This window comes from Dermochelys coriacea, chromosome 12, assembly GCF_009764565.3.
Source record: "Dermochelys coriacea isolate rDerCor1 chromosome 12, rDerCor1.pri.v4, whole genome shotgun sequence".
NCBI classification, from domain to species: domain Eukaryota; kingdom Metazoa; phylum Chordata; order Testudines; family Dermochelyidae; genus Dermochelys; species Dermochelys coriacea.
In genome coordinates, this window is record NC_050079.1 from 13,895,535 (window position 1) to 13,922,357 (window position 26,823).

At 40.0% G+C, this 26,823-nt stretch overlaps 1 protein-coding gene and 1 long non-coding RNA gene across 3 annotated transcripts in view; one reads left to right on the forward strand and one right to left on the reverse strand.

Moving 5' to 3' along the window:
* Nucleotides 1-13,104, forward strand: part of LOC119841278 — a 33,667-nt gene extending 20,563 nt beyond the window's left edge. Inside the window, exons 4-5 of the long non-coding RNA XR_005288485.2 lie at nt 11,050-11,053; nt 13,092-13,104. This is a non-coding gene — a long non-coding RNA (uncharacterized LOC119841278). The remainder of the gene's footprint in view (nt 1-11,049; nt 11,054-13,091) is intronic.
* The window catches only part of RBL2 (RB transcriptional corepressor like 2), a 63,632-nt gene that overhangs the window by 20,515 nt on the left and 16,294 nt on the right, over nt 1-26,823 (reverse strand). For both annotated transcript variants that reach the window (XM_043494959.1, XM_043494958.1), the window contains exons 4-8: nt 22,287-22,351; nt 10,137-10,265; nt 8,483-8,643; nt 8,302-8,366; nt 4,884-5,070 (exon numbers count right to left, since the gene is read on the reverse strand). In XM_043494959.1, coding sequence (XP_043350894.1) covers nt 4,884-5,070; nt 8,302-8,366; nt 8,483-8,643; nt 10,137-10,265; nt 22,287-22,351 — 607 coding nt within the window. The remainder of the gene's footprint in view (nt 1-4,883; nt 5,071-8,301; nt 8,367-8,482; nt 8,644-10,136; nt 10,266-22,286; nt 22,352-26,823) is intronic.

The following is a 26,823-nucleotide window of genomic DNA, read 5'->3' on the forward strand; positions in this document are numbered from 1 at the left end:
GAGGGCTTCTTGGCAAAGGGCAGTTCTGCTCTGCCTTGCTTGTTGATATAGAACATAGCTGCCGTATTGTCCATCAGGACCTGGACTATCCTGTTTCTTATGTGAGGTTGGAAGGCTTGGCAGGCCAGGTGAACCGCTCTGAGCTCCCTGACATTGATGTGCAGGGAGTGATCATCATTCAACCAACTACCTTGCATGCTGCGATTACCAGGTGGGCTCCCCACCCCAGATCCGAGGCATTAGAGATGAGGGTCACCAATGGGGACAGAGCCGCAAAGGGAACTTCCTCCAACACTGATGCAGGATTCTGCCACCAGGTGAGTGACAACAGTATGTGTTCTTGAACCCTGACTACACGGTCCATGCTGTGTCTGTTGGGGATATAGACGGACGTCAGCAATGCCTGCAAGGGCCTGCGGCAGAGCAGCGCATGCCGGACCACGTAAGTGCAGGCCACCATGTAGTATAACAATTGCAGGCATGTGTGAGTGGTGGTGAGAGGGTGGGCTTGCATGCACAAAATCAGGCCCGTCATGGCTTGGAAACAGGCTTTGGAGAGGAAAGCTCTAGTCTAAGCAGAGTTGAGAACTGCTCCAGTGAACTCTATGCGTTGCACTGGAATTAAGGTTGACTTTTTCTCATTTATTCGTGACAGGCGGAGCAAACCAGATCGAGATGCCACTGTACCTGATCCCTTTATTAGCCAATTGTTGAGGTACAGGTAAATTTGAACACCCCGGTGCCTCAGGTAAGCAGTCACTGGCGCTATGCACATTGTGAATACTCTTGGGGCTGACAAGAGACCGAAGAGCAGTGCCATGAATTGGAAATAGCACTGGCCCAGCACAAAACAGAGGAAGAGCCTATGCCCTGGGAAAATGGAAATACGTGTCCTTCAAGTCGAGGGTGGCATACCAGTCTCCCAGATCAAGGGAGGGGATGACGTAAGCCAGGGAGATCACGCAAAACTTCAACTTCTTGAGAGAGCTGTTGAGGCAATGCAGGTCCAAAATGGGTCTGAGGCCCCCTTTTGCTTTTGGGATTAGGGAGTAGCAGTAGAAGAACTTTTTTCTTTTCATATCCTGAGGGACCTCCTCCACTGCCCCCAGGTGCAGGAGGTTCTTGACCTCTTGAAAAAGAGGTATGGGGAAGATATTACCTCGAGAACCCAACAGTTTGAGGTCAGCCATGACCAGGCTGACCGGAAGGGGTGCAGGCGGTTGAAGAAAAAATAGGAGGGTGGATCTTGGGATGTGACTGGGGCACCGTCCTTGAGCACACCCTCAACCCGCCTGCTTCTGGCCTCCTTGGTTCCTGAAAACGCTAGGCTGAGCAGACAAATGGGAAGACGGCAAGTGTCGCTGCTTAGACCCCTTGTCTCTATCCTTTCTCCTGTAGGTGCTCAGCTGGGGAGTCCACCAGGACCTAGACTGGGGAGGCGGAGAAGATGGAGGGTGGAACAGCTTTCTGGCCTGCTAAGGGGTATGAAGGCCCAAGGAGCAGAGGGCAGTACGGGAATCTTTAAGGCCATCGAGCCTTGAGTCCATGATCTTGGAGAAGAGCCCTGCCTCCCTCAAATGGGAGGTCCTGAACAATGGCCCGCATCTCCTGGGATTACCCAGAGGACTGTATGACTACATAACCACTGTAGAGGCGACCACCCTGGCCACCAAGCCTGTAGCATCCCAAGGCCTTCTGGAGGACCCCTCTCGCCCACCGCTGTGCCTTCTTCCACTAAAGCGGCAAACTCCTGGCCTTGGTCCTGCGGGAGGGCCTCCTTGAATTTGCTAAGTGAGTCCCACAGATTAAAATGGTACCTGCCTAACAGGGCCTGGTGGTTAGACACCTGAAATTGCAGGCTGGCCACTGAATACATTTTCCTATAAAACAAGTCTAGTCTCCTGTTTTTGGGCGTGTCACTGACTTGGCCTTGCCTGTCTCTTTCATTAACAGCAGACGCTACCAGTGACACCACTGAAAGATGTGTACACAAATATTTGAACCCCTTTGCAGGGATGTAGTACTTCTTTTCCATCTTCATCGAAGTAGGTGGAATGGAAGAAGGGGTCTGCCACAGTGATTTGGCAACCTTAAAGATCCCTGGGTGGACAGGCAGTGTGGCCCCGGGCCAGGATGGAGAAGGATACAACATTAAAGAGGTTGTCAGACTCGGCCGTGAATTCAATTTTCAAGTTCAAATTGGTAGCCACCCTTTTAAGAAGGGCCTGGTGCTCCTTGAAGTCATCAGTGGGACTACCTGTTTGGGAGGGACCCGTCACTGCTTCGTCCAAAGATGACAATGGGTTCACCTTCCCTTTCTGGGGACGGCTCCTCAGGTGTTGGGGCCTGCTGCGCTGACCCACGTTGGATTCGGTACTGTGTTCCAACTCTGGTGCTGGAGACAGTTTTGTTCGAGGTGGCCAGGGAGGAATGCTGGGAATACGGTACCAGCATTACAGGCTCCAGTATTGGCACTGAGTGGGCTCTTCTTCTTTTGCTGCTTCTTCAGCACCTCCAGGAGGAGGGCCCTCAAGTGGATATCCTGCTCCCTTTGGGCTCCAGGGCAAAAGTTTTTACAGATTCTGCACTTGTCCTTTCTATGGGACTCCCCCAAGCACTTCAAACAGCTGTCATGGGGATTGGCTTGTTGCATGACGAGCATGGTTTGAAGCCGGGGGGAACAGGGCATGCCCTGCTCCAGGGCAAAATCCCACCGAACTAATCTAACATTTACCATAATGGCTAACTGACTACCTACAAACTATATGCAAAGAACTGGTGACACTCTTGCAATGCAAGGCGAGGTGGGCGACATGGGCGTCCAACCAAGCGTCATGGGCGGTAAGAAGGAACTGAGAGGGCGCAGGGCCGGCAGAACCTAATATACCAGCGCATTAGCGTGGCACTCAAGGGGCACCACAGCCAACCCTATGGATACCACTCAGGCAAAGATCTCCAATGACTGTGCACGTGGGCACGCACACACATGGAATTGACATGAACAAGAACTCAAAGAAGAAACAAAGTTTAACACAGCACAGCTGTGGTTACATTCTACTAAAAGCAGAAGCAACAAGTTTATAAATTGATATAACATTTAAAAAAGGTATTATTTTATTGGAAGTTGAACATGTTCTAAACTCATGGCAGAACAAGGTATAAAAACAGTGACTGACTGAAGTTTGTTACATGTGGATATAATGTCAGAGCCGCAAAGACTGAGGGTTTTTTTAAACTGACAATTTAACAATAAGTTTGCCTCATTCGTGTGTAATACATGCACATGTTCCAATATCTAAACAACCACCATGAATATACTGTAGTTGAGATTTTCAAAGCTGTCTAAAGGAATTTAGACATCTCCCATTAGTTTCACTTTGAAAAATCTCAGTGTATGTCCTTTTCCACTGCCTACAAGAGAGAAGGGAAATAAATATAACATTAGAAAGTGGGCCAATAACCTACCCATGCACAGTGGAAGTGTCCTTTATTTTTTTGGGCCCCATGCTAACAGTGCCTTTACCTTCTGGAGAGGACAGGGTAGGTTTATATCCCTTTTGAAATAATTATTCTGACAAAACCATGTAAAAGAGGCTTTCCAGTTCCCCCCTCAAAGACTCTCTCAAACCTGTCTGAGGACTGCACATAGTCAAATAGTACTGCATATTCTGTGAAGTCAGCTATGTTGCTCATATATGCCCCATGCAGCAGATGTCAAGTAGAAGACAATATTCATCTATATACAGCTACTGAGATGAGAATTAAAAGGCCTACACCTATCTCTGTTGGGAAGATGCACACCAACATCAATGGTGTGTGGTACAGAATCAGGGCCCAAGCCTTCTGTCTCCATTGCTCATCTCTCTTATTCCACTGGAAATAAGAAAGCTGCGTGACAGGTAGGTGCAGACTGAGGCAGGAATTGACACTGGATGTCCAGTCTAATGATTGGGGGGGTCACTTTGGCAAATACCCGAAGTTTGAAAGGAATCATATACTGTTAGTTCAGTCCTGCTCAGTATACACCCAATTGAAAAAACAAACAAACACAGCTGAGGTCTAAGTGGTAAACAGCTCAACTACAGAGGAGCAGATAGATTATAAAAACAAAAACAAACAAACGAACAAACAAAAAAAACCCGCTAGGCCTAAAATCACAGACATTTTCCTATCAGTGGTCTTCACTACTGAAACAAGGTTTTCTTTCAGCTCTTTAAATCAGACTTGAACTCTAAAACAGTCTCTTCTATAGTCACCAGCCAACTCTCATGAGCATTTCACCTCAACAACATGAGAGCAGTCGCTCATGTAAATTAATTAGTACTGTCATGCTTTTTGGATGAGCATATAATACTTTTTTTGAGTAAAATAAGATATACCTCCTAATTTTCTTTCCAGGACTGAATCAGTTCAGAATGTTATCTCACTGTAAAGCACACACTCATTTTACACTTCTGTCATCAACAAGCCAAGTAAGGTAAATGAAGATTGTTTTACACAAAGATTTATTAGTAACAAGCTTTTGAAAATTCTTAACATCCTTATAGTGTCAGTCAAAGAAGAACTGACAGTGTAAGTAAAAAGAATTTTGTCAGTATAAATGCTGATGTAGTTGGCAGCCCTAAAAACACTGCCTGCTAAATTAAAAAAAAAAAAAAAGGTAAATCTAAAATGCATACTCTGAAGAAAATTAAAATATTAATCTATAATCAGTTATTGTAATAACTGTGCTGTCTGCCATAGGCAAATCAAACAGAGCAGAACAAAAAGTAGTCGTAATTAAGCAGCTGCATCTTTCTTTTACACAGCCTTACTCAAATCATCCACTGAGTAGAAAAATCATAAAAACAGCCAGTATGTAACACAGACCATGTCATACTCACTCTGTCAAAGTGCTGCTGCAGATTATACTTCATTTGCACTCTTTCAGCTGTTTCCATTCCTGAAGTTGTGTTTAGGCACCTTCTCAGAGTTCCAATTTCCTCATCAGCATCCTCTCCCAGAAATATCCGCTCATCCAGATTTCCAACTGACAGAACATACTCTTCATAGGCTTTGTTGATGGCTTTGCTATAGCAGGAAAAAAAAAAAAAGCCTCAGACACTCAAAACAAAAGCTGTATAAACATCTGAAACTGATGGGTTGCTGCTTTATCTATTTATTGTATAAAGACACTCTCCGGGTTACGCAAAACCTGACTTATGCAAATCTGCATTTCTGGAAAAAGTTCCGTAAGCTAGAAATAGGAGGATTTTTTTTTTTTTTTTTGCGTAATGGTTGAGTATACGTTTCTGACTTGTGCAAAATTCAAGTTATGCAAGGTGTTCCGGAACGGAACGATTTTGTAAGTCAGGAAGCATCTGTACATTTATCTGGTACTTTTGCCTGTTGGAAATTTACTGAAGATATTTTTAATCCTAATTTAATATTTGGGATTTATGTCATGGTCCATAATATAACAAGTAAGATAACAGCAAGAATATATATCTTTCCTATGCAATTTGACAAATGGCTATGCCACTTAGTAACAGCCACAGAGCTAACAGAAAGCAGTATTAGATTTGCCTTAGCTCCTCTAGCTTTCCATACCAGTGAGAAATCTGTATTTGTTTGGAAGTTCCTCCTAACTAAGAGCGCCTCCTAGAATCAATCAGGAAGTGATTCTGGGTTTGAAGGCACATGTGTCACCAAAAAATCATTTTCAAAAGTCCTAAAGGATGTTATGCAAGTTTAAGCATGTTTTTCCCCCAATTATAAAAAAGGTTGTTAACTAAAATTTTAGGTACATATTATCCTAAAATTATTTGAGTATGAATTAGCAGAAGCATATAAGGCAAATAAGAATTAAAAATAAATTGGAAGTGGGCAATATAAAACAGTCTGTAAGTGAACAGTTTTTAGGATCAGAGTATATTAAATTAGTAATGAGCTGTCCCTCATGAGAAAACAAAAGGAGTAAAAGCTCTCACTGCCTGTACACCGAGAAGGAAAAACATAATATTGGAGCTACTTACAAATTGTGTGCAGCAGGCTAGCTGAGGTTTCCTCTAGTGTAAGGAAAATCTTTGGGTACTGAAGAGCTCGCATACCTAGACCAATGTCACTCACCTTGTGACCTCTGGTGAATGATACAGAGGCATGGCTAGAGTGCTGCTGCATTCCAATGATCCCCAACTGCCATAGCGGTCCGTAGGGGCTCACTGCAGCTGAGCAAAACACCCTGAATTGCTCTAAATTGCACTGGGACATAATCCATGCCTAAAGGTGGGGAGAAAACACTTTTGTCCTGAACCCTTTTTCTTTCCCTCCACAATTAGGCCAAATGCAGACGATCTGGCTCTGGTTGTACACGTGTTTTCACTTCAGAGAAATGCCTGTGTGTCTAGGTCTCCCACTGTCTGAAAAGGGGATGTTACCTCACACAGGGATGTGTGCTGCAAGACAGGCTCAATTTCCATAAACTCCTGACTTTCTAAAGTGTGTTCAAATACTCACACTCCCTCTTGACCCCTTTGTATTAAAGAAAACCTTTGACTGTTTCATGAAAAAGAGGAAAGGCTTTTACTACACCAAGAGAACAGAACCATAGGTGCATTCTTTCATTGGCTTTGTCTTCCCTACAAAAGTGTGTTCTAAACTCAAGTTAGCTAATGTGAGGTAAAATCTTAGTGAAGACAGGGAAGTTTGTAATTTTCACACAAGTTAGCTGGTTGAGTTAAAGACCATGGGGGAGCCTAGCCTTTAACACCATCTTACAAAATTCCTTGTCTTCACTAGGATTTTACCTCACATTAGCTAACTCAAGTTAAGAACAGACTTTTTTTGTACGGAAGACACAGCCATTAGGACCATAATATTCTGGTGTGAAAACTGCTTTTCTTCTGAGTGAAATTTTCAAAAGCACCTAGGTGATCTGATTACTTAGACCCTTGTGAATGTCTCAAGTTCCACCTTTTAAAAAACTCCTTATATTCCTATAACAAGATATTTAAAAAAAAAAAAAGTTAACTAATTTTTTCTTTGGTAGAGAAATCAAGGGATGGTTTTGCTCTGTAAAGGGGATTTTAAAAGATTTTTACTATATGTCTCGAAGTATGTGGAAAATACACATTTGATAAGTAACAAACATTTATTAGTAATTCATACATGATGTACACATTTTCTTTCCTTAAAGGAAGAGTATAAAATTTCTAACTTAGATATCTCTTTTCTCGCAAACACATACTAAAATTAAATAACTCTGACCCTTGATACTGTTCATGAGACCTCCTTCATATTCCTCTTCTCCCTTACATAATGCTGTGAACCTTTACTCACAAATGATTTTGAAATCATGTGCCTAAATTTTAGAAAACAACTCTTTGTAATTGGAAATAACATGCTCATGCTCACCTGCCATTCTTCAAAATGGCCTATCAGTGTCCTGTGTACCTCTGGACCTAGAACCACTTCCCAATTAACCCAAGAAGGGATTACTGGACAAACATGGGCTCTTCAGATGGCGAGAATGGGGGCAGCACTAAGGCAGAATTTTTGATCTAATACAACCTTCTCATGGGTCTGAGACAACTGCCAGGAGGCATGGCCACATGCCAAACATTGAATGCAAAAGAGAAGTAACACAGATATCTGTAATCATTTCTGAAGATCCGAGGGAACAAAATTCATGCCAAGGCTTTTCAATATACAGTACTTTTACTGTCAAAAGCATTTCACAGTTTGAATACTATCTAGCTCGCAAATCATATGAATAGATTTTATTTTAAAGACTTTCATTCAGCAAGTTCATTAGAACAAATGTTATGTCTGAGACCAGTTTGTTTTAAATAATTTCCTCCATTCCCAAACATTTTCAGACAAATAAGGAAAAAAAGGAATCTTTCTGAAAAAGACTGGAGGGAGGATTTCTTGATGAAAAACCGTATCTCCTAATTCACATTCTCAATATGAAAATAACTGTCTGTGGTTCCACACCTCTCTCTATTAGGCAACACAAATAAAATAAATCTCTCTCTCTTTTTCTGGTACTCTGATCTCTACAAAACCAGAAGGGATACTAAAATAATGGAACACAGCAAATAATTTCTTCCTCAAGAAGTATGAGCCCTGAAATATGTCTCAAACTGAGATACCTCAAAACAAGAACCTGAAAATACATTTAATTCAGGACTCCAAGCAATTACATTAATCAACTAGTTAATATTTTACTACCACTCAAAGGTGCAAAACATAAAACATATAATGTCAATACAACTGCTTTTGTTTTGAAATTTGGAAGGAATTTTTATGCAAAACACTCACAAGCTGTCTCCAAAACTCCCAGGATCTAAAAATCCTGTCAGATTTTCTTCCTTGCCTTTTAAAATCTGTAAGAAAATTTAATACAGATGGTGAATATTTCAATATTGTACCATTTTAAAGCGAGTCATTAAGCAGATTTCTTCCCCCTCTACAAGAAATCTTTTAAGTCCATTAGACAAACCTTCTTGTCAAAAAGTTTCCTAATATATGGCTTCCAAAAATGTTCCTTTATGCCTTTGGCGTCCAAAACCAAACCATCATGTAAGGAGCAGAGTTTTTCAATGATGCAGGGAGGGTCAGAAGATGGTTTATAATCCTTACTGTGAAAGTCTTCAGGAAGGCCTACAAATTAAAGAGAAAAATGTGATATTTAGTTACATAAATTCCTGTCCTGCTAACTACATATATCTATATAAAGAACATACATACTGCAAGACTAAAATCATTAGCCACCTTGAAATCACTGATGAATCTTAGAATGTCAACTTAATTTGACAATATCATCAAACACTACTTATAAACATTTTTAATCTGTGACAGAGAAAAATAATCACAAACATGTAAAATCATTTTGTTTCTAATGGAAAATTGATCAATTACTTATGAATTCTAAGAATTAATAAAATATAGCCAAAAAAAGTGGTCTTAAGACAGACGTGGGCAAACTACAGCTTGCGGACCACATCCGGCCTGCAGGACCGTCCTGCCCGGTCCTTGAGCTCCCGGCTGGGGTGGCTAGCCCCCGCCCCCACTGTCCCCTCCTCCCCCACAGCTACGCTGCTGCGCGCTCCTGCAGGGCAGCATGTCTGGCTCCGGCCGAGCAATGCAGCTGCCAGACATACTGCTCTGAGCGGCATGGTAAGGGGACCGGGGATCCCGGAGGCAGTCAGGGGACAGGGAGTAGGGGACGGTTGGATGGGGCAGAGGGTCTGGGGGGCAGTGGTCAGGAGACGGGGAACGGGGGGGGGTTGGATAAGCGTGGGAGTCCCAGGGGCCTGTCATGGGCAGGGGTTTGGATAGGTGTTGGGGCAGTCAGGGGACAGGGAGCAAGGGGGGCTGGATAGGGGTTGGGGTTCTGGGGGTCTTGGGAGGGGCCAGTCAGGGGACAAGGAGCCGGGGGGAGATTGGATAGGTCGGGGGTTCTGATGGGGGCAGTCAGTGGGTGGGAAGTGGAAGGGGTTGGATACGGGACGGGGACAAGGCTGTTCGGGGAGGCACAGCCTTCGCTACCCGGCCCTCTATACAGTTTTGTAACCCCGATGTAGCCCTCAGACCAAAAAATTTGCCCACCTCTGTCCTAAGAAGAGGCTTACAGACTCTCATCATCACCAATGCTTAAACTAAGCTAAATATAGGAAAATGTTAGAGGCAAATAAGATAAAAGCTCACTGCACTGAAAACAAAAGTTTAGGTCTGAAGAAAAAAATTATATTACTGACTCAATGGAAACATTTCACTATTGAATTATATGTACATGTTTATCATGTCAATTTATATTTTGTCACTATCGTCTTTAACGAGAAAGCACTGGTTAATTTGCTAGCTTCCCACAATGGTGCTTTCTTTGTAAATGATATTCCTGGCTTCTCTATGCACCATTAACGAATTCCAGTTGTCTATTTCAGAGTGTACTGTATAATGCAAACCTGTTAAACAGTACTGCCAGTTAGAGCAAAGAATTAATAGCTTCAAGATGTTTAGTCCTTTTCATGGATCAAGCCAATATTCTATTATTTAGTCTCTGCCCTACACAGTCTCAAAAAAAAAAAGGATTTAGTTTTAGGAGTTTTCATCGTCTTGGATTGAAGAAAACTACACTATTTTTTTCTACATACCTTTAAAGGTAGGATTCAGAAGTTCCCTACGATTAGGACACTGTAGAGCATTTCCATACACTAGATCCAAAGCACATAGCAAGAGATGGTAGGAATTGACTAAGTCATCACTGATCCTGGGAAAATTTCCTATGTGATTAGAAATATACATAGGGTTAATTTATAAGATATAAGCTTCAGAATTCTGAAAACAATTCACTCTTCAGATTTGATCTGTAATCATAATACAGAATCATATCTCAACATCTATTTCTTTGGTGACTGTAATAAATAGCTGATAGAAAAAAGGAACGATAAACAGATAAACATTTGTATGTTTAGGAACAGCATTAACTTTACTGGTTACTACTACATTCTGTTTTGAAAACAAAACTAACAAAACGTTGACATAACAGGTTGAATGTTCCAGTCTGCCAAGTTTACTTTGTGGTAGTGAAGCAGAGCAGAAGGCACTTAAAGTGGTCAGAGAACATCCCTAGTGAATTCGCCCAAGCAGGAGGAATCTCTGCTAGTACAAAGTGACAAATGTGGCTTTACTGCTGTCTATACCAGCTCCACTGCCTGGCTCTGCCACCTCCTGCACCAGAACCCCTCTCTACCCAGCATGAGAATGCAGGGAGTGTGTCAGAAGAGACAAACAAATGCACAGTGGGGAAGAGGCTTTCCCTATTTTATATATTTTTATGTAGTTTTTTATTTATCTCTTCCAAATTGAAGAATCCTAATAATAATAATAACCTCCAATTTCATCAAATGGAAGTCTATCGATGACTCCAATCAGATTCGTTGGCCTTCTCTGAAATATTGTTTTTCTGTAGTATCTTTTTTTGAGGTGTGATGACCAGAATTGAACACAGTATTCCAAATGAGAACATACTACAAAACTTATATAATGCCATAATAATATTTTCAGTATTGTTCTCTATAACTTAAATACAGACTAATTGCATTTACTATTTTGATTGCTGTTATGCTCTGAGATGTTCAGTGTGTGGTGGTATAACATACATAGAATAGAATAGAAAAGAGCTGTGCACTGAGTAGAAGTCTTCACTGAGTTATCCACATTGTGACAAGTTAATTTAGAACACATCTATGTGTACATATAATTCAAAGTCTTCTTTTTAAGACATATTTCCTTGTATTAGCTCACTACTACATTATCAGTCTATTGAAATCCTGCATTAAGTTCTCTCCTCCACACTAGGTTCCATGTTTGTTAAAAGATAATCATTTCATCACCACATTTTCAGTAAGAACAGCACTTTTGATGGTAGAAGCAGTTTAAGACCTCCACCATTTTCAGAAGAGGGGTGGCAGGCAGGGCAGTAGGGAAAAGAGGAGCCCACTATGTTGCTTTCTCGCTTCTCTCTGTAAAACACCCTTCCAACCTCAGGTTTGGAGCACTATGATTCTGGCTGACTCCCCTACATGTTCTTGAGGTTTCCCAGCTCTCTGGGTCTGTCATATTACAGAACCATCATAAACTCTGACAGGTAGTCTGAAATTTGTTGTCTGCCCCACCTATTACACTAACACCACCTCCACGCAACAGGTTCACTGTTCTACAACAGAAACTCCAATCAGGCCTGACAAACTCACTACACCGAACACTTTGCTGTCATAGTCTTTATCTATAAAGAATATTGTGCGATATCTTAAATGAAAATCAGGATCATTAATATTGTGAAATATAGGTACTGACTATATTTTAAAAGTTATGTCTGTATACCTCAAATATGTTCTATAGTATTTATCAAGGTGTTACTCCCCAGCAGAGGTGAAAAACTGGTTTTGCCTTACTAAAGAAAGTGCATTCATGTGTGCCTAGGTTCATGCATACAGTAAGCATTGCAAGTCAAACATAATGGCAGTTACACATTTGTATTTAAAGTGAACAGAATCTGAAGACAACTTGGAGCCAGCGTACCTGAAACAACAGGGGGTTATCCGGACTCTGGGATTTAAAAAAAAAAAGTTTTGGGGGGATACAAGAACAAGAAAAAAGCCATTTTAGTATCCATTTACTGAGGAAACCCCTTGTAGGGTGTAGGATATTCATGAAAATTTGGATCCTGGTTTTGACTGAAAACCAGCAGCTCTATCAAAGAATGAATCCTTGAAAGCAAATCTATAATATAGGAAAGAACCATTAATAAGTGTAGATGTAGGATTGCATTTTATGTTCTGTTTGATAGGTGTAACTAGTTCTGTTTTCACTCATCTCTATTAATAAAAATTAAGATTTAAGAGATACGGAAACTTCTGATTGTTTCTGCTATAAATAAATTTCAGCGCTGTAATGTTAGAATGGTCATGAGTTGCACAAGCAAAGATGCATGTATACTGTTGTTCTGGAGACAGCTAACTTGGTATTTCTCAGAGCATCCAGTGGTTAAACAGTGGACACTAAAGGGAATACTCTGAGGACCAGATTTCAGAGCAATAGCCGTGTTAAGTCTGTATTAGCAGAAAGAACGAGGAGTACTTGTGGCACCTTAGAGACTAACACATTTATTTGAGCATAAACGTACGCATCTGATGAAGTGGGCTTTAGCCCACAAAAGTTTATGCCCAAATAAATGTGTTAGTCTCTGAGGATTAGGGGGTTCATGTTTACCTAACTGTAGCCTGTACAGAGGGAGCGAGGATTGTGGAGACTTGGAAGTCAGTGCAGAGGCTGTTGGTTTCAAGGAGCTGACCCACAGCAGGCACAGATAAGGCTGCTTTATGCTAAGGGCAGGTAGTGGTGAGGTACCGCACAACCCTAGATACTTCTGGGGAGCATCACTCCATCCTTCTACAGTAATTTAGAAAAACTCCCTCACTACATGTGCTCCCCCTGCCCTCTTCTCCCACCCTCACTTGGATGGTCTAGTGCAGGAGTTCTCAAACTTTATTGCACTATGACTCCCTTTTGACAACAAAACTTATGACATGATCCCAGGAGCAGAGACTGAAGCCTGAGCCCACCCAGGTCACACCACCCTGGGCAGGGGGACTCACAGCCCGAGTGCCACGGCTCCTGGCGGGAGGGAGCAAAGCCTAAGCCTAAAGGCTTCAGCCTCAGGGAGGGAGCCTGTAATCTGAGCTCTGGCACCCAGGACTTGATCTTTGGTCCCAGGTGGTGGGGCTTGGGCTTTGGCCCCAGGCACCAGCAAGTCTAAGACAGCCCTGGCGATCCCATTAAAACAGGGTTGCGACTCACTTTGGAATCCCAACCCACAGTTTGAGATCCCCCTGGTCTACTGATTTGGTGTGACTGGGGGAAAGAAAGTGGGCTGACAAAGAAAGGGAAAATAGGATCTGCTACAACTATCTCCACACCCAGGGGAGGAATGGAAAAGAATGTGATGTTACAATATACCATCTGGGAAGATGAAGAATATGATGCATCTAGGATCACTGCTGAAGCTCTACATTCAAGGAAGGATGGGATTGAATGCTAGGGCACAATTAGGAAGAAATGTGAGGTAGGCGAGAATCAAGGTTGCTGCTATGGGGAGAGTGGCTGGTAGTTAGGAGTGTAAGTTCATGCCCTGAAAAGTCAGCTCTGCTTCCAATCAATCTTAGACTTCTGAATTGCCAGACACATAGATGAACATGATTTGTTGGGGTGGGGGAAGGCAAAGGGGAATCATGCCTCCCCTATCTGCTAGAACTCTTGGGAGGAGGGGTGTCAACACACACATGGACATGGGTGATCCAGTGGATATAGTGTACTTGGACTTTCAGAAATCCTTTTGCCAAGGTCCCTCACAAAAGGCTCTTAAGCAAAGTAAGCAGTCATGGGATAAGAAGGAAGGTCCTCTCATAGATCAGTAACTGGTTAAAAGACAAGGCATATAGGGTAGGAATAAATGGTCAGTTTTCACAGTGGAGAGAGGTAAATAGTGGGGTCGCCCAGAGATCTGTACTGGCAGCAGAGCTGTTCAACATATTCACAAATAATCTGGAAAAAAGGGTAAGCAGTGAGGTGGCAAAGTTTGTAGGTGATACAAAACTACTCAAGATAGTTAAGTCCGAAGCAGACTGTGAAGAGTTACAAAGGGATCTTACTAAACTGGATAACTGAGCAACAAAATGGCAGATAAGATTCAATGTTGATAAATAAAAAATTATGCACATTGGAAAACTATACATACAATATGATGAGATCTAAATTAGCGATTACCACTCATGAAAGAGATCTTGACGTCATTATGGATAGTTCTCTGGAAATATTTGCTTAATGTGCCACAGCAGTCAAAAAAATCTAACAATGTTAGGAACCATTAGGAAAGGGATAGATAATAAAGTATCATAATGCCACTGTATAAAGTTCTTGTACGTCCACATCTCAAAAACTGCATGCAGTTCTCGTCGCCACCTCTCAAAAATACATTAGAATTGGAAAAGGTACAGAGAAAAGCAACACACATGACTGGGGGATAGAAAAGCTTACACAGGAGAGATTTTCATCTTGGAAAAGAAGTGACTAAGGGGGGATATGATAGAGGTCTATAAACAGGGCTGGAAAAACTGTGGGTTGTGAGCCACATGCAGCGCTTTTACAGTTTAAGTGTGTCCCTGAGACCCCCCCACCACATTCTCCCCCTACCAGACTGCAGGGAGGAGCTCAGGACCTCTGCCTTGCAGCAGAATGGTAGGTTAGGGGCTTCTGCTCAGCGGGGAGGGAGGTCTTGGAGCTTCAGCCCTGTGGGGCAAGCCTGCCAGGGCTTGTGGCTTCAGCAGGAATGGGGCTGAAGCCCCAACTTCTGGCAGACACGTCCCAGCTCTCGAACTTCTGGAAATTTTTGTATGTGGCTCAGATGGTCAATAAATTTGGCCACCCTTACTTCTGAGCTGCTCCTGGTGGCAGCGCTACCTTCAGAGCTGGGTAGCTGGAGAGCGGTGGCTGCTAGCTGGGAGCCCAGCTCTGAAGGCAGAGCCACAGCCAGCAGCCATTTAGAAGTAAGGGTGGCATGGTATAGTATTGCCACCCTTACTTCTCTGCTGCTGCTGGTGGAGCGCTGCCTTCAGAGATGGGCGCCCAGCCAACAGCCGCTGCTCTCTGGCCGCCCATCTCTGAAGGCAGCTCAGAAGTAAGGATGGCAATACTGTAACCCCCCCCTAAAATAATCTTGCAACCTCCCTGCAACTCTCTTTTGGAGTCAGGACCCCCATTTTGAGAAACGCTGTTCTCCTCTGTGAAATCTGTATAGTATAGGGTAAAAAGCACACAAAAGACCAGATTTCACAGGGGGGAGACAAAATTTCATGGTCTGTGACACAATTTTCATGGCTGTGAATTTGGTAGGGCCCGATCTATAATATTGTAAATGGTGTGGAGAAAGGAAATAAGGAAATGTTATTTATCCTTTCACATAACAAGAAATAAAATTAAGAGGAAGCAGGATTAAAACAAACAAGACAGTACTTCTTCAAACAATGCACAGTAACCTGTGGAACTTGTTGCCAGGGGATATTGTTAAAGCCAAAAATATAACTAGGTTCAAAAAATAAATAGGTAAGTTCATGTAGAATAGGTTCCTCAATGGCTATTAACCAAGATGGTCAGGGATGCAATCCCATGCTGTAGGTGTCCCTAAGCCTCTCCCTGCCAGATGCTTTAATTGAATAACGGGATGGATCACTCAATAATTGCGCTGTTACATTAACTTCCTCTGAATCATCTGGCATTGGCCACTGCAGGAAGACCGCATACAGGGCTAGATGGACAATTGGCCTCATCCAGTATGGCCGTTCTTATGCGAAAGCATGGGACTAGATGTCAAGACTTGTGTTCTGCAGCTTGATCTGTCAGACTGCCAATAGATAAGGCATTTAAGCTCTCCAAGTTTGTTTCCCCTCCTGCAAAACTGAAGTAAGTACTTGCCCACACAGAATTGTTTTGAGATGCGAATAGGAACACAGCCAACTTGAAATCTAATCAATTTAAAACACTGATTTAAAAGTAGTTTCAGCAGTAATGCAACTTTTTCTGATTTTTTTTATTAGATACTAGGAAAATTGATTGTAATGTTTCTCTCCTCTCTTGCTACATGAAAGATGCACACAAACTTAGGAAACTAATTGTAAAAGAAAACCTTGTTGTAGCCATGTCAGTCTCAGGATATTAGACACAAGGTGGTCCAATAAAACATATTACCTCCCCCAACTTGCATCTAAAAATGGAAACAGTCAAACAAATATATAAAGTGCTGTCAAACACAAAGTAAACTAAAAAATAGAAATAATATTTGCTAATCTTCCAGTTACAGCAATATTAGTATCAACAATAGATAATCAGAAGTGTGATTTTTAAATTGATGGTGTCTCTATAACAGTAGTTTAAAAAGTCAAAATCCTTGATTCAAAGGTATTAAGTATTATTTCATGCTCTCGGTTTCCAGAATCATTTTCATTTCTATTTGAATCTCTCTCTAGTGGTATTATTTTATAATGTCATAATGCCCTAGTTCTGCATTTGTCATACAAGGTTTAAAACAAAACTTTGAACTACATAGCACAACTCTAAAACAACATACATTTCCCATATAATACCCAACATTTGCATCACACATTAAGAAACAATCAATTATAGAATTTGCTACTCTACTCCAGTAACACTTGACATTCACAAGTTCTGTACTCTTAAAAATATTAAACAAACTCGAGAACTCCTTTCTTTTCACACCTTCCAGCTTTTCCTTGGAGGAGAGGAGAGACAAAAATGCACAGATGGACAACCTGAACTACAATTATTCAGCCTGGAAGATCTTCACTTTGTTTTGAAAAGAGTAAGTCTAACGCTCTATTTCCACTGAACATGGTACACTGCATAAGCAATTGTTATGGCCCAAATTTAATACAGCAAATGAGTCTCACTGAATATACTGGGTCTTATGCACATGCTTAAGTGCATTGCTGAACAGGAATGGGATTACTCATGTGCTTAAAGTTAAGCATGTGACTAAGTGTTTTGCTGCCTTGGAGCCTATAAGTGGAAGAAGGCTCTGACAGCCAAGCTCTTATTATAGTATGTTTACTTAATAGAAATAACATTTGTAAAGGTTTGTGTGGTTCTGCATTCACTATTTTGCTATTATCGATTCCTAAAATTACAAAAAGAGTTAATACTCCAATTGTCATTCCAATGATTTTTGGAGACAATTTTTTATTAATAATTCTGTATTTTGGGAAACACCAAACTCTATGTTCTAAGTCCAGCACAGCTTGCAGGAGAATGACAGAATCTACATAACAATATTTATTAAAATTCCATCAAGTTGCAGGCAATGGCATTATTCCCGGGGTTCATTCTTCTCTCATTCCTTGCTTCTTCTTCTTTTGAGATCAGGCTGTAAGTGGGAGGAGAAGTTTCTCTCTTGTTAATATTACGTAATTTTTAAAATATATATTCTACCTCTAATCTCTTTTCACTGAGTGTGCAGAAATAAAACTGGCTAAAACAGGAAGGTTTTTAAATATAGTATTTAAGGTGGTATAATAAAACTGTAAATATAACTATAAATTTCAGCCTCTTGGTGTTTCTTATATACTTCAGGTAATAAATTCCCCATTCTCAAGAGGTTACTGTAATATTTTATGCTTTTAATTGCTTTCCAAATTATTTAAGCTCTTGTGGTGGAGATCCTCATCATTCAGATTCCTTCATGTAGTGTAAGAAGGCCAGAGTGACATAAAGGGGCCCTTAAAGCTCACAAACCAGCCAGGGGAGGATTCTCTTGATGCAGATATGGTGGAAACAGCCAGGACCCCTTCTGAAATCCTGTCCTGTAAGGAGTGTGGCCAAGGTTGCATAGTTTCTGGGCAGCACTGAGGCCCATAGGGCAGACTGTGGAGGCAGCTGTAATTTATATACCCAGGGCTGTCTAAGTTATATCAGGGATCTCTCCAACTCCTGGAACAGCCCATGATTGGGAGGGTGCAAAAGTCATGTAAAGCCCCTTTAATTCTTTCCCCCAGCCAGGGTTCAAGTACCATGCTGCACTTCTAAAAATGCACAAAATTTCACTCTGTAAGTTAGTAATCAGAGTGAATGGAGTTACCTTAGTTACATTCTGTCACCACCCTTTTTTTTTTAAAAAAGGGGACTATTTCCATCACATCCTAATTAAGGGAAGTTATTCCCTTACTCTCAGTTTATGGGAAAACACAATATTTAAATTGAATATTCTCCTTGCCTGAATCCAGTGGGAATTCTAGTTTCCTTTCTTCCAACCTGAAATCCTTATGTTACATGCCTGATAATACCGCTTCAAGTTTAGAAGCACAATATCTTCCCCATTTCTTATAGTAACTGTAAAATCTTAAAAAAACTTGAGGGCTTATAAAGACCCTCCAGAATCCAGTAGCATTATGAGAGCATAATTTTATTTTTTTTATATATTATATATATATATATAATTATACACACACACACACACAAAATATATATCATTCAATCGACCTTCTTAGACATTTTTATTTCATTCTGGCTTTGTTCGAGAAGTTTTGCAGAAGACGAGGACAGGTTAGCCTTATAAAGTGAATCTATTGTATCAGTTATATGTGCACACAAGTAGGTACTTACATTCTCTACACTCAGGCACGTCAGAAATGACATGACATTTTTAACTTCTCTATATGTTTCTTGGTTCATCAGTATTGACAATAACTATTAAAAAACGTACTTTATAATCCAAGACCTGACCAAAGTGAGCTAATTCACAGAGCAACAGATACTGAAGAAACGGGTTACGTATGTTACTACAATGTCATCTGCATAGGAAATGACTTTCGTTCTGGAGTTTCAATTTTGGGTTCTGCAATATTTTCTTTAATGATAATTTTTTCAGGTACTGGTTACTTTCTATTGCTAAGGCAAATAAGAAAGGCAATAGATATCCTAGATCTCTAGTTTCCTTTTAAAAGTAGTATTTCTCTAGGGAGGAAGTTATTTACAAATGTGGATGGTTTAAAATGGTTAGCACTTTGTGTACAAGGCATTCAGTTGTTTTATGAATTTTATCAGCTTTATTGGTGCGGGTCAGGCCACCGCTTTCCGCAGCTCCCATTGGCAAACCCTGGCCACTGGGAGCTGCGAGCGCCCATACCTGCAGACGCTAAGGTAAACAAAGTGTCTCGCAGCCCATAGGGGCTCACCCTGAACAAACCACGAACCAAGTTTGGGAACCCCTGCAAGCTATTCATTAACTGTCTTCCCTGCCAGTCATTGATGCTTAAAGTTACACAATCTACAGTTTTTATTATGGAAGATATATAAAGGCAAATACATGTAAATTAGAATACATACTTCCTTTGATATAAAAATCATGAAGCTAATTAAAATAAATTAGATCAAACTCTTCCAATTCTGTGTATCCTGAATGTTCTTTTAAGTTTCATACTTTTTATTTACAGATATATTTGCAAGCAATTAAACAAACGTCAGAACAAGGCAAGCTCTGGAAATGATACTGTGTACTTTTTATTAATTAATTAAGCGCTGTGTCACAGCAGTAAAATGAAAGCCTAAGTTTAGTAAAATAATAATCATTGACAGCATCACAGTCAAGAATAAATCTCATTTTAAGGGCACCAAAAGATTATTCCAAACTATATTTCCCCAGTCCACAGCATTTCAAAGAATGGTCTACTATTTTCCCCTTCCCAAATCAAATAGCAGAAACAAGTTACATTCTGCTCAATGCTCTATTTCCATTTTAATTGAAAAGAAACAAAGAGATAGTTTAAAGAGCGATTCTCTGACAAGCAAGATAAAGAGCAACACAAACAGCAATAATACTAGATTACAGTATTTTAGTACTAATCTTACAAAGCAAATAAAACCAATCACTGACTTACTTTGCTCCAGAGAAAAAAAGCTTTAAACAAGCAAATCTGATGTATTTTCTGCACTGGAAAAGGAAGCTGCACACACTGATCTTCAGCCTGGGAAGCTTGTTGCACAGACAAGCCCCAACTTGTCATCAATGTGTGGTTGCCACGATAAGGATAACGGTCAACCCTCAAAACAAAATAAGCAACTTTCAAAGCAAAAAAGTGCCTTTAATGACCCTGAAGATCAATTTAATCTAATAACCTTTGCTGCCCCACTTTTATATCACTACTAATTCTGTGTTTTAGGTTTACAAATATTATAAAATGTTCCCTTTCTTTGTAAAATACTATAGGTTATATGACACCTATGCCAGGCCAGATTAATTTAAATCAAAGTGATTTAAATCAACAATTTTATCATGATTTCAAAGACTGGGGAGGCAGCTGTAATTTACACGCCCAGGGCTGTCTAAGTTACCTTGAACTAAACCTTGATTTAAAAAGGTACAATCTCATATGTTAGCTTTACCATAAAACATGCTGATTTGAAACGGACTACAGCCTTATACTAAATTTGGTGCTTTTTGCTAACCAGGAGCATAAATAAATGTACAGATACACAGTGTAAGCCATTACGCAGCTCAATATACATAACTACCTTAAATTGTGTTGAATACATAAGAAAAGTTACTCAAGTTTGAATGAATTAGTCCAAATGAATAAAATATTCTCTCTGCACCTACTAGCTAAACTGAAACCAAAAACAATGAAGGCAAAAATCATTTCTGCACAACAGAAATGGAAAGTACTGACATTCAGAAAAATGTAAATAACTTTTTCTTCTATTGTAAAGAATGAAATATACCTATATATTTAATGCAATACATCACTGCAATACGAAGCTTAGGTTGACCCCAAATTCAGAGACATTACCCCTCTGATTCCACATATATTTTAAAAGCAGTTCCCTTTACTCATCTTGCGTGAGTGAGCCCTCCTCAAATGTTAATGTTTTGTATTTAAATATTAACAGATTATAGTAAGTATAGGCATTAACACAGGTTGTCATAATATCAAATTAAATTTTAAAAAGGATTATTTTTAAAAGAAAAATGCATTTTAATTTAAACTAAAACAATCCAATTTTTAATTTTTTTTAAAAAAGTCAATTTTTATACATACTGATCTCTTCTATTCTAGGCAGAAAAATTAAGCTGTGAATCAAAAGTTGCTCACCACTGAAAGCACCACCTCAAAAATCCATAGCTAGTCAAAAATATTAATTATAAATCCAGCAGAAGCAAATGACAAAACACCTACTCCCCTCATTCCTCAGCAGTTTCAAGGGTGGCGAAGCTTTGTCTGGCCAGCAGAAGAAAGAAAGAAAACTTTTGGCCTCTTTAAGGATTGCCCCCCTTTCCCTGTTTCCTCCCATCTTCCTGGAAACTCAGACTTCTGGTGGACTTGAGGAATGAGGGTTGTGACAGACTGGCTGGATACGAGAGTAACCAGCATAAGCCTGTTGTTCTCCAATGCACCCAAGAGAAGGTTTTATAAGCCCTTCACCCTGCCTGGGGCCACTATTCTGCACTGGGAAGAAATTCTAATTCAAATTGGAGGTGTGGGAGCAAAACCAGGTTTTGGGGACTTGTGGGCATTATGCTAGTTACCATTTTGGTGCTAGGAAAGAATTTTTTCCCTCTCACTGCCAGACTGGCCTGGAGAGAGGTGTGTGGGCTATGTGTTTTTTGTTCTCAGCAACCCTGGCACGGCGGGTAAGTTAGATTATAAAATTCATTTTGTTGCAACATGGCAGGTACCCAGTGCAGGTAATTCTTAAATGAGGAGTTCAGTTCCCTGATAAATCAGAATTGGAGCAGATTAGGAAAAGGCAACTGCTAAAGGAGAGAAATAGGTACAGCAAGGAGACAACCCCAAGTTTGGTCTCATCTTAGTCACCAATGGCCATGAAAATCCACATCATGGACATCTGAACATGAATCCATAAAAGTTTCAAGAGGCTTTCCCCTTTTAGAGAGACAAAATGCTGGGAAAGCTGAAAATGCAGCCAACATAAAAGTTACAAGACTAAGTGATCTCATCATTGATCTTAAAAATGCGTGGAAAGGTAGAACTAGAGAAGTAAAGGCAGGGAAAAAGAGGGTCATGGGGTCTGTTGTGGAATGGCGTTTCTGTGGAAATTCAATGGGTTCAATATGCTGAACTTTTTGATGCTTATCTGATGTACGAGGATCACTCCTTTTTATTCATACATAAGCTATACTGGAGACTAAAAGTTTAAAGCAAATGTCAATCTCTTACCTTTTGCATGAACAAACAGCACCCAACAAAACTGGAAAACTTCAGAGACTGTGCAAGGCTGCCGTCTTTTGGAAAAAAAAAAATCATAAGAACATAACATTCAACAAACTCAATGCATTCACACTGAAAAAACAGCATGCCTTGAAGTGGCCCATTACTTGATGGGAAATTAAGCACAAGTACATAGGACAGCAAAATGCCTTCAAACATATGTGAATATTAGTCTATGTGGCATAGTGGGTTAGTGAACTCGACTTTCATCTGTGAAAATATCAGTTGAACCAGTCTCTGTTTGCACACATCAATCACAAAGCTACCACAATATTCAGACATCAGTAAAGTTTACTTGAAAAGGGCCAAGACTTGAACAGCAGACTTCTCCAGATAATCCTAAGGATGGGCACAACTGTACAGGGAAGATTCCACAGTGCTTGCTCTCCTGAACAGCACTTTCATTGGGTATTACTAATCCCACACAGTTTATGCATATTGCTCTGTGACTTCAATATTATGTTACCTGTACTGAACAAACCTAAATAAAGATTTTTAAAATGTAATTTATTTTAGTCTGCATTGGTTTCATACGATGTATTTGTATACAATGAATTTTTATTGTATATGTTTTCTGTTGGATTATTTGCCCACTCCCAATCTACATAGTAAAGAAATCATACCGAAGACTCAAGTTTGAGAACTGTGACATTGTTTTTAATAAATAAAAATAAGTTCTCGTAGTTTAATTTTGGGTTGGCTTGGTGGCTGGGGGTGCTTATCTTGTAAATTGTTTTTGTTATCACCAAATGAAGAAGTGAGAATACCATGTGTGAAGAACTGATATTGCAGACTTCATGGTGTCATAAATCTGATCCTCAGCGAGGTATAAATGTCTTGTGTGTAAATTCACAAGGAATTAAACTATAAAAAGGATACTCCATTAAAAAATGTAAGTGAAAATAATTTAGTCACTAAAAGAAAAACGAGACAGATTTGCTTGTATTGGTATTTGCTTGTTTTAGTCTATAGCACAGAAAGAGGCTTATTCTGTTTCAATAAAAGCAATCCGTAAATTGAGCAGCATCAATAATATTTTTTTACTGTAGATTTAAAAATTCTTATCTTTATACATATAACAAGTGTTGCAAAATTACTGAAGATAGTAATAATTAGCAATGTGTTCTGAGAGTCAGAGTACAAATGGCTTACAAACAAGGTGTTTAAATCAGTGGGGTGTGTAAAGTCCATCAGAACGTTCTTGTAAACAATGAAGTATGCAAGGTGTCTGGTATTTAATCAAGTGTATTAGTGAAAGCCAGATTTTTAGAATTGAGCGCTTACAAAAACTGTGGCATGCATTTGTGCATACACAGTTCTACAAATCAGGCAATGTATTTTCAGTGTTCCTTGTCTCTTACTTCAGTTGGTAACTAGACAAAATCTACCCTAATAAAACATAGCTCTTCAATGTGGCCTTCATGTAAACCAATAATTTATCTACTGCTGCTGCTATTTTGTTTAACACTGGCATAGCAGCATTTTTTGTTTTGCTTTTATACCCAGATGGTATTCTATTATTTGTGAATACCTGTTTCCCAATATTATGTTTTTCATTTTTGTAATCTGAGATAATAAAAAATTCATAATTTAAATTCAGAAACCTCTCAGTTTCTAGCACTGTCATATCCATTTTTTGTCAGCCTCTCTAATAATCATCACCGCTGTTTAAATAAAAACAAATACTATGAGTGTTGTAAATGAGCAGTTCTCAGTCTTAGTGTGGTGAAGGTTTTTTGTATAGGAGGTTGCAACATCTTCTAATGAGCATAAATTTTCCTTTAAAAAAAGTTTCTAGTTTTTCTAGTAATGGAGACAGCCACCAGACTGTGAGATGCTATAGCAATTAGGTTTATTGAATACACCACAAGAAAACTAGATACAAAAACAGAAAAAAAGTGCCATATTCTGCGATGCTCTGGAGCCGATGCGGCCCCTGATGTGAGATAAAGCAGCCTTAAACTTAGACAGGTTTCAGAGTAGCAGCTGTGTAAGTCTGTATCCTCAAAAAGAAAAGGAGTACTTGTGGCACCTTAGAGACTAACAAATTTTAACTTAACTTCTAACAGCTTTATCTGGATGCCAGTGGATCATTCCACAGCCCAGAATTACCAAGCAAAAGTTCCCGTGATGTAAAGGGCACAGATTAGAATGGGCCTTGGTTGCTTAAGGCCATTTTACAACCCCTGCAAACCCTTATAACAAGGAAATGACAAGTTAAGGGAACCTTCTTTACCTTTCCTCAACACCTACACATCACTTGCACCAATACTCCATCTCTGCAAGGAACTCCCTTTCACCTCCACGATACAAAAACACTATACATTCACAAAATCAATTTAATTCATACTTCAACGTGAGTTAACACCTACCAGCCAGGTGACCAAAAGAGAGAGTCTACCCACACTACACAGTGTTCTACCACCCTCCCACTTTCCAGCAAGTACAGACAGGGGCTAGGCTTCTTATCAAGATATTACCCTGACTTTGCCTATAGACCTCCTCTCTAAGACCTCTGCATCAGTCAGGCTAACAGGTTTAATTCTCTAGGTGGCAGATATCTGTTACATTTTTCCAAGACTTTCAATAATACATTTGATGAACTGGGAAATGTTAAACTGCTATTGTTATAGATTAATCTAATGGCTTGTCTACATAGGTAAATGAATGCACAATAAGGTAGAAAATGAATGCATTAATTTCTGGACATTCTTACTGTGCACTAAAAGTGCCTTTGTGCACATCAGTTTAATGCACTTTGGAATTGTACTAAACTAAACTGCTTGCGGGAGAACTCTTAGTACACAGTAAGAGTGTCCACATGGGGAATAACTAATATACTTTCAATTCACACCCTGGCTTACTGTGCATTAATATTCTCCTCTAGACAAGCCCTAAATCAGGATTTTGCAAACATTTGTCACTAGATTCCTTCCCTAATGGAACAAAACACAAGTTCCTCTGCACACAATTTTATTTGGGGGTGTGTGTGGGGGGGGAAATGCAGATGCGAGGAGCCTCACTGAGTGGACCCATGCACCTAGGAGGCTGCAGAGACCTGGCGGCTGCTTCTTGGGAGCCGTGGCCCCACACCCCAACCCAGAGCCCCTCCTGCATCCAAACTCCCTTTCAGAGCCTGAGAGACAGGGGAGTTCGGTTTGTGCCATTAGAAAGTTGGCAACCCTAGTGCACACGTGAGAGAGATTAATTCCACTATGAACCTGCAACTGAAGAATCTTCTGCCGAGAATGAAATTATGCTTTAAATCCTAAGCAAAAAGTGTGAGAGAGAAAAGCATTCCTTTTCTCCATTTTTGCATTAGGCCAAATCATTCTGCCTTCCTAATAGCAGATCTCTAAAAAGAGGGATATTGATAAATTTAATAAATCTTTCCATATTCAAATAATCCTAATTGTAGTCTTTGGAGATTTGAGTTTCCAGACATAATGAAGCTCTCAAGTGTTTGAAAGAATCCAAATATTTTCAAAGGGCCTCTCCTATCATCAGTCATAACAATGCCAAATGTAAGACCAACTCTGCTATTGTGATTTTACTATTTTTGGTACCTCTCCCTCCTTTTCTAGGAAGGGGTCTGAACCCTGCTGAGGGTTACATATTGGTTAATGCCTTGTGCTATTATTATACAGCAATTTTATCCAATCAGCCAACTTATCCCAAATGAAAAATGCTTTGGTATCTAAACAAAATCTCCACTCAGAAAGTTTTTATTCTAGTATCTCCAATTCCCCTGTTCAGGTTTTATATTGAAAAGTCTTCATATGTTCTGTTTGATCTGGCATAAATCTTGACCAATCCAGATGGAATCGGTCTTCTATTATTTTTCCCTTAAACTGGTTACAGCTATGGTACCTAAAATCCTAATATCTGAATTACTGAATGATTTGAAAGGATGCTAGTACTTCCACATTAGGTCAGAACTACTTTTTCTTTATAAAGACTGATATTTTAAACTCCACATCACCAGTCCTTGCTTCTCTCAAAATAAACCACCGCAACTGACATGTCCTGTGCCACACCTCATCCCCAGGATAGAATTTTGCTATGAAATTGAGACAAAAGTAATAAAGTCCATGCTTCCCAAGTTTTCTTGTCCTTCCACTTTAAAAAGTTGCCTAAGTTGATTTGTACAATAGGTCTATTAGCCTCACCTACAAGGGATCTTTGTATGACTTCAAGGGACCTCATTAGTGCCTCTCCATTTCGGACAGTACTTCTATTTTGAAAGACTAAATTAGTTAGATGCTCCCTTAAGTAATTCTATTTATTTACTTTTTAAAGTAAATCAACAAGGAATCCAGTTAACCTCAACATTCTCCTTTTTCCATTTCCTCTATTTCCCTCTCTAATAAGTTCTTTTTTAGATTCTGCTAGTCTGATCAAATGTAATTTGTCAAGAAGTCTTAATCAGCTTTTATTCTGTTGGCACCATATGCCTATCCATGGAATCATCTTAAAAGATTTCCAA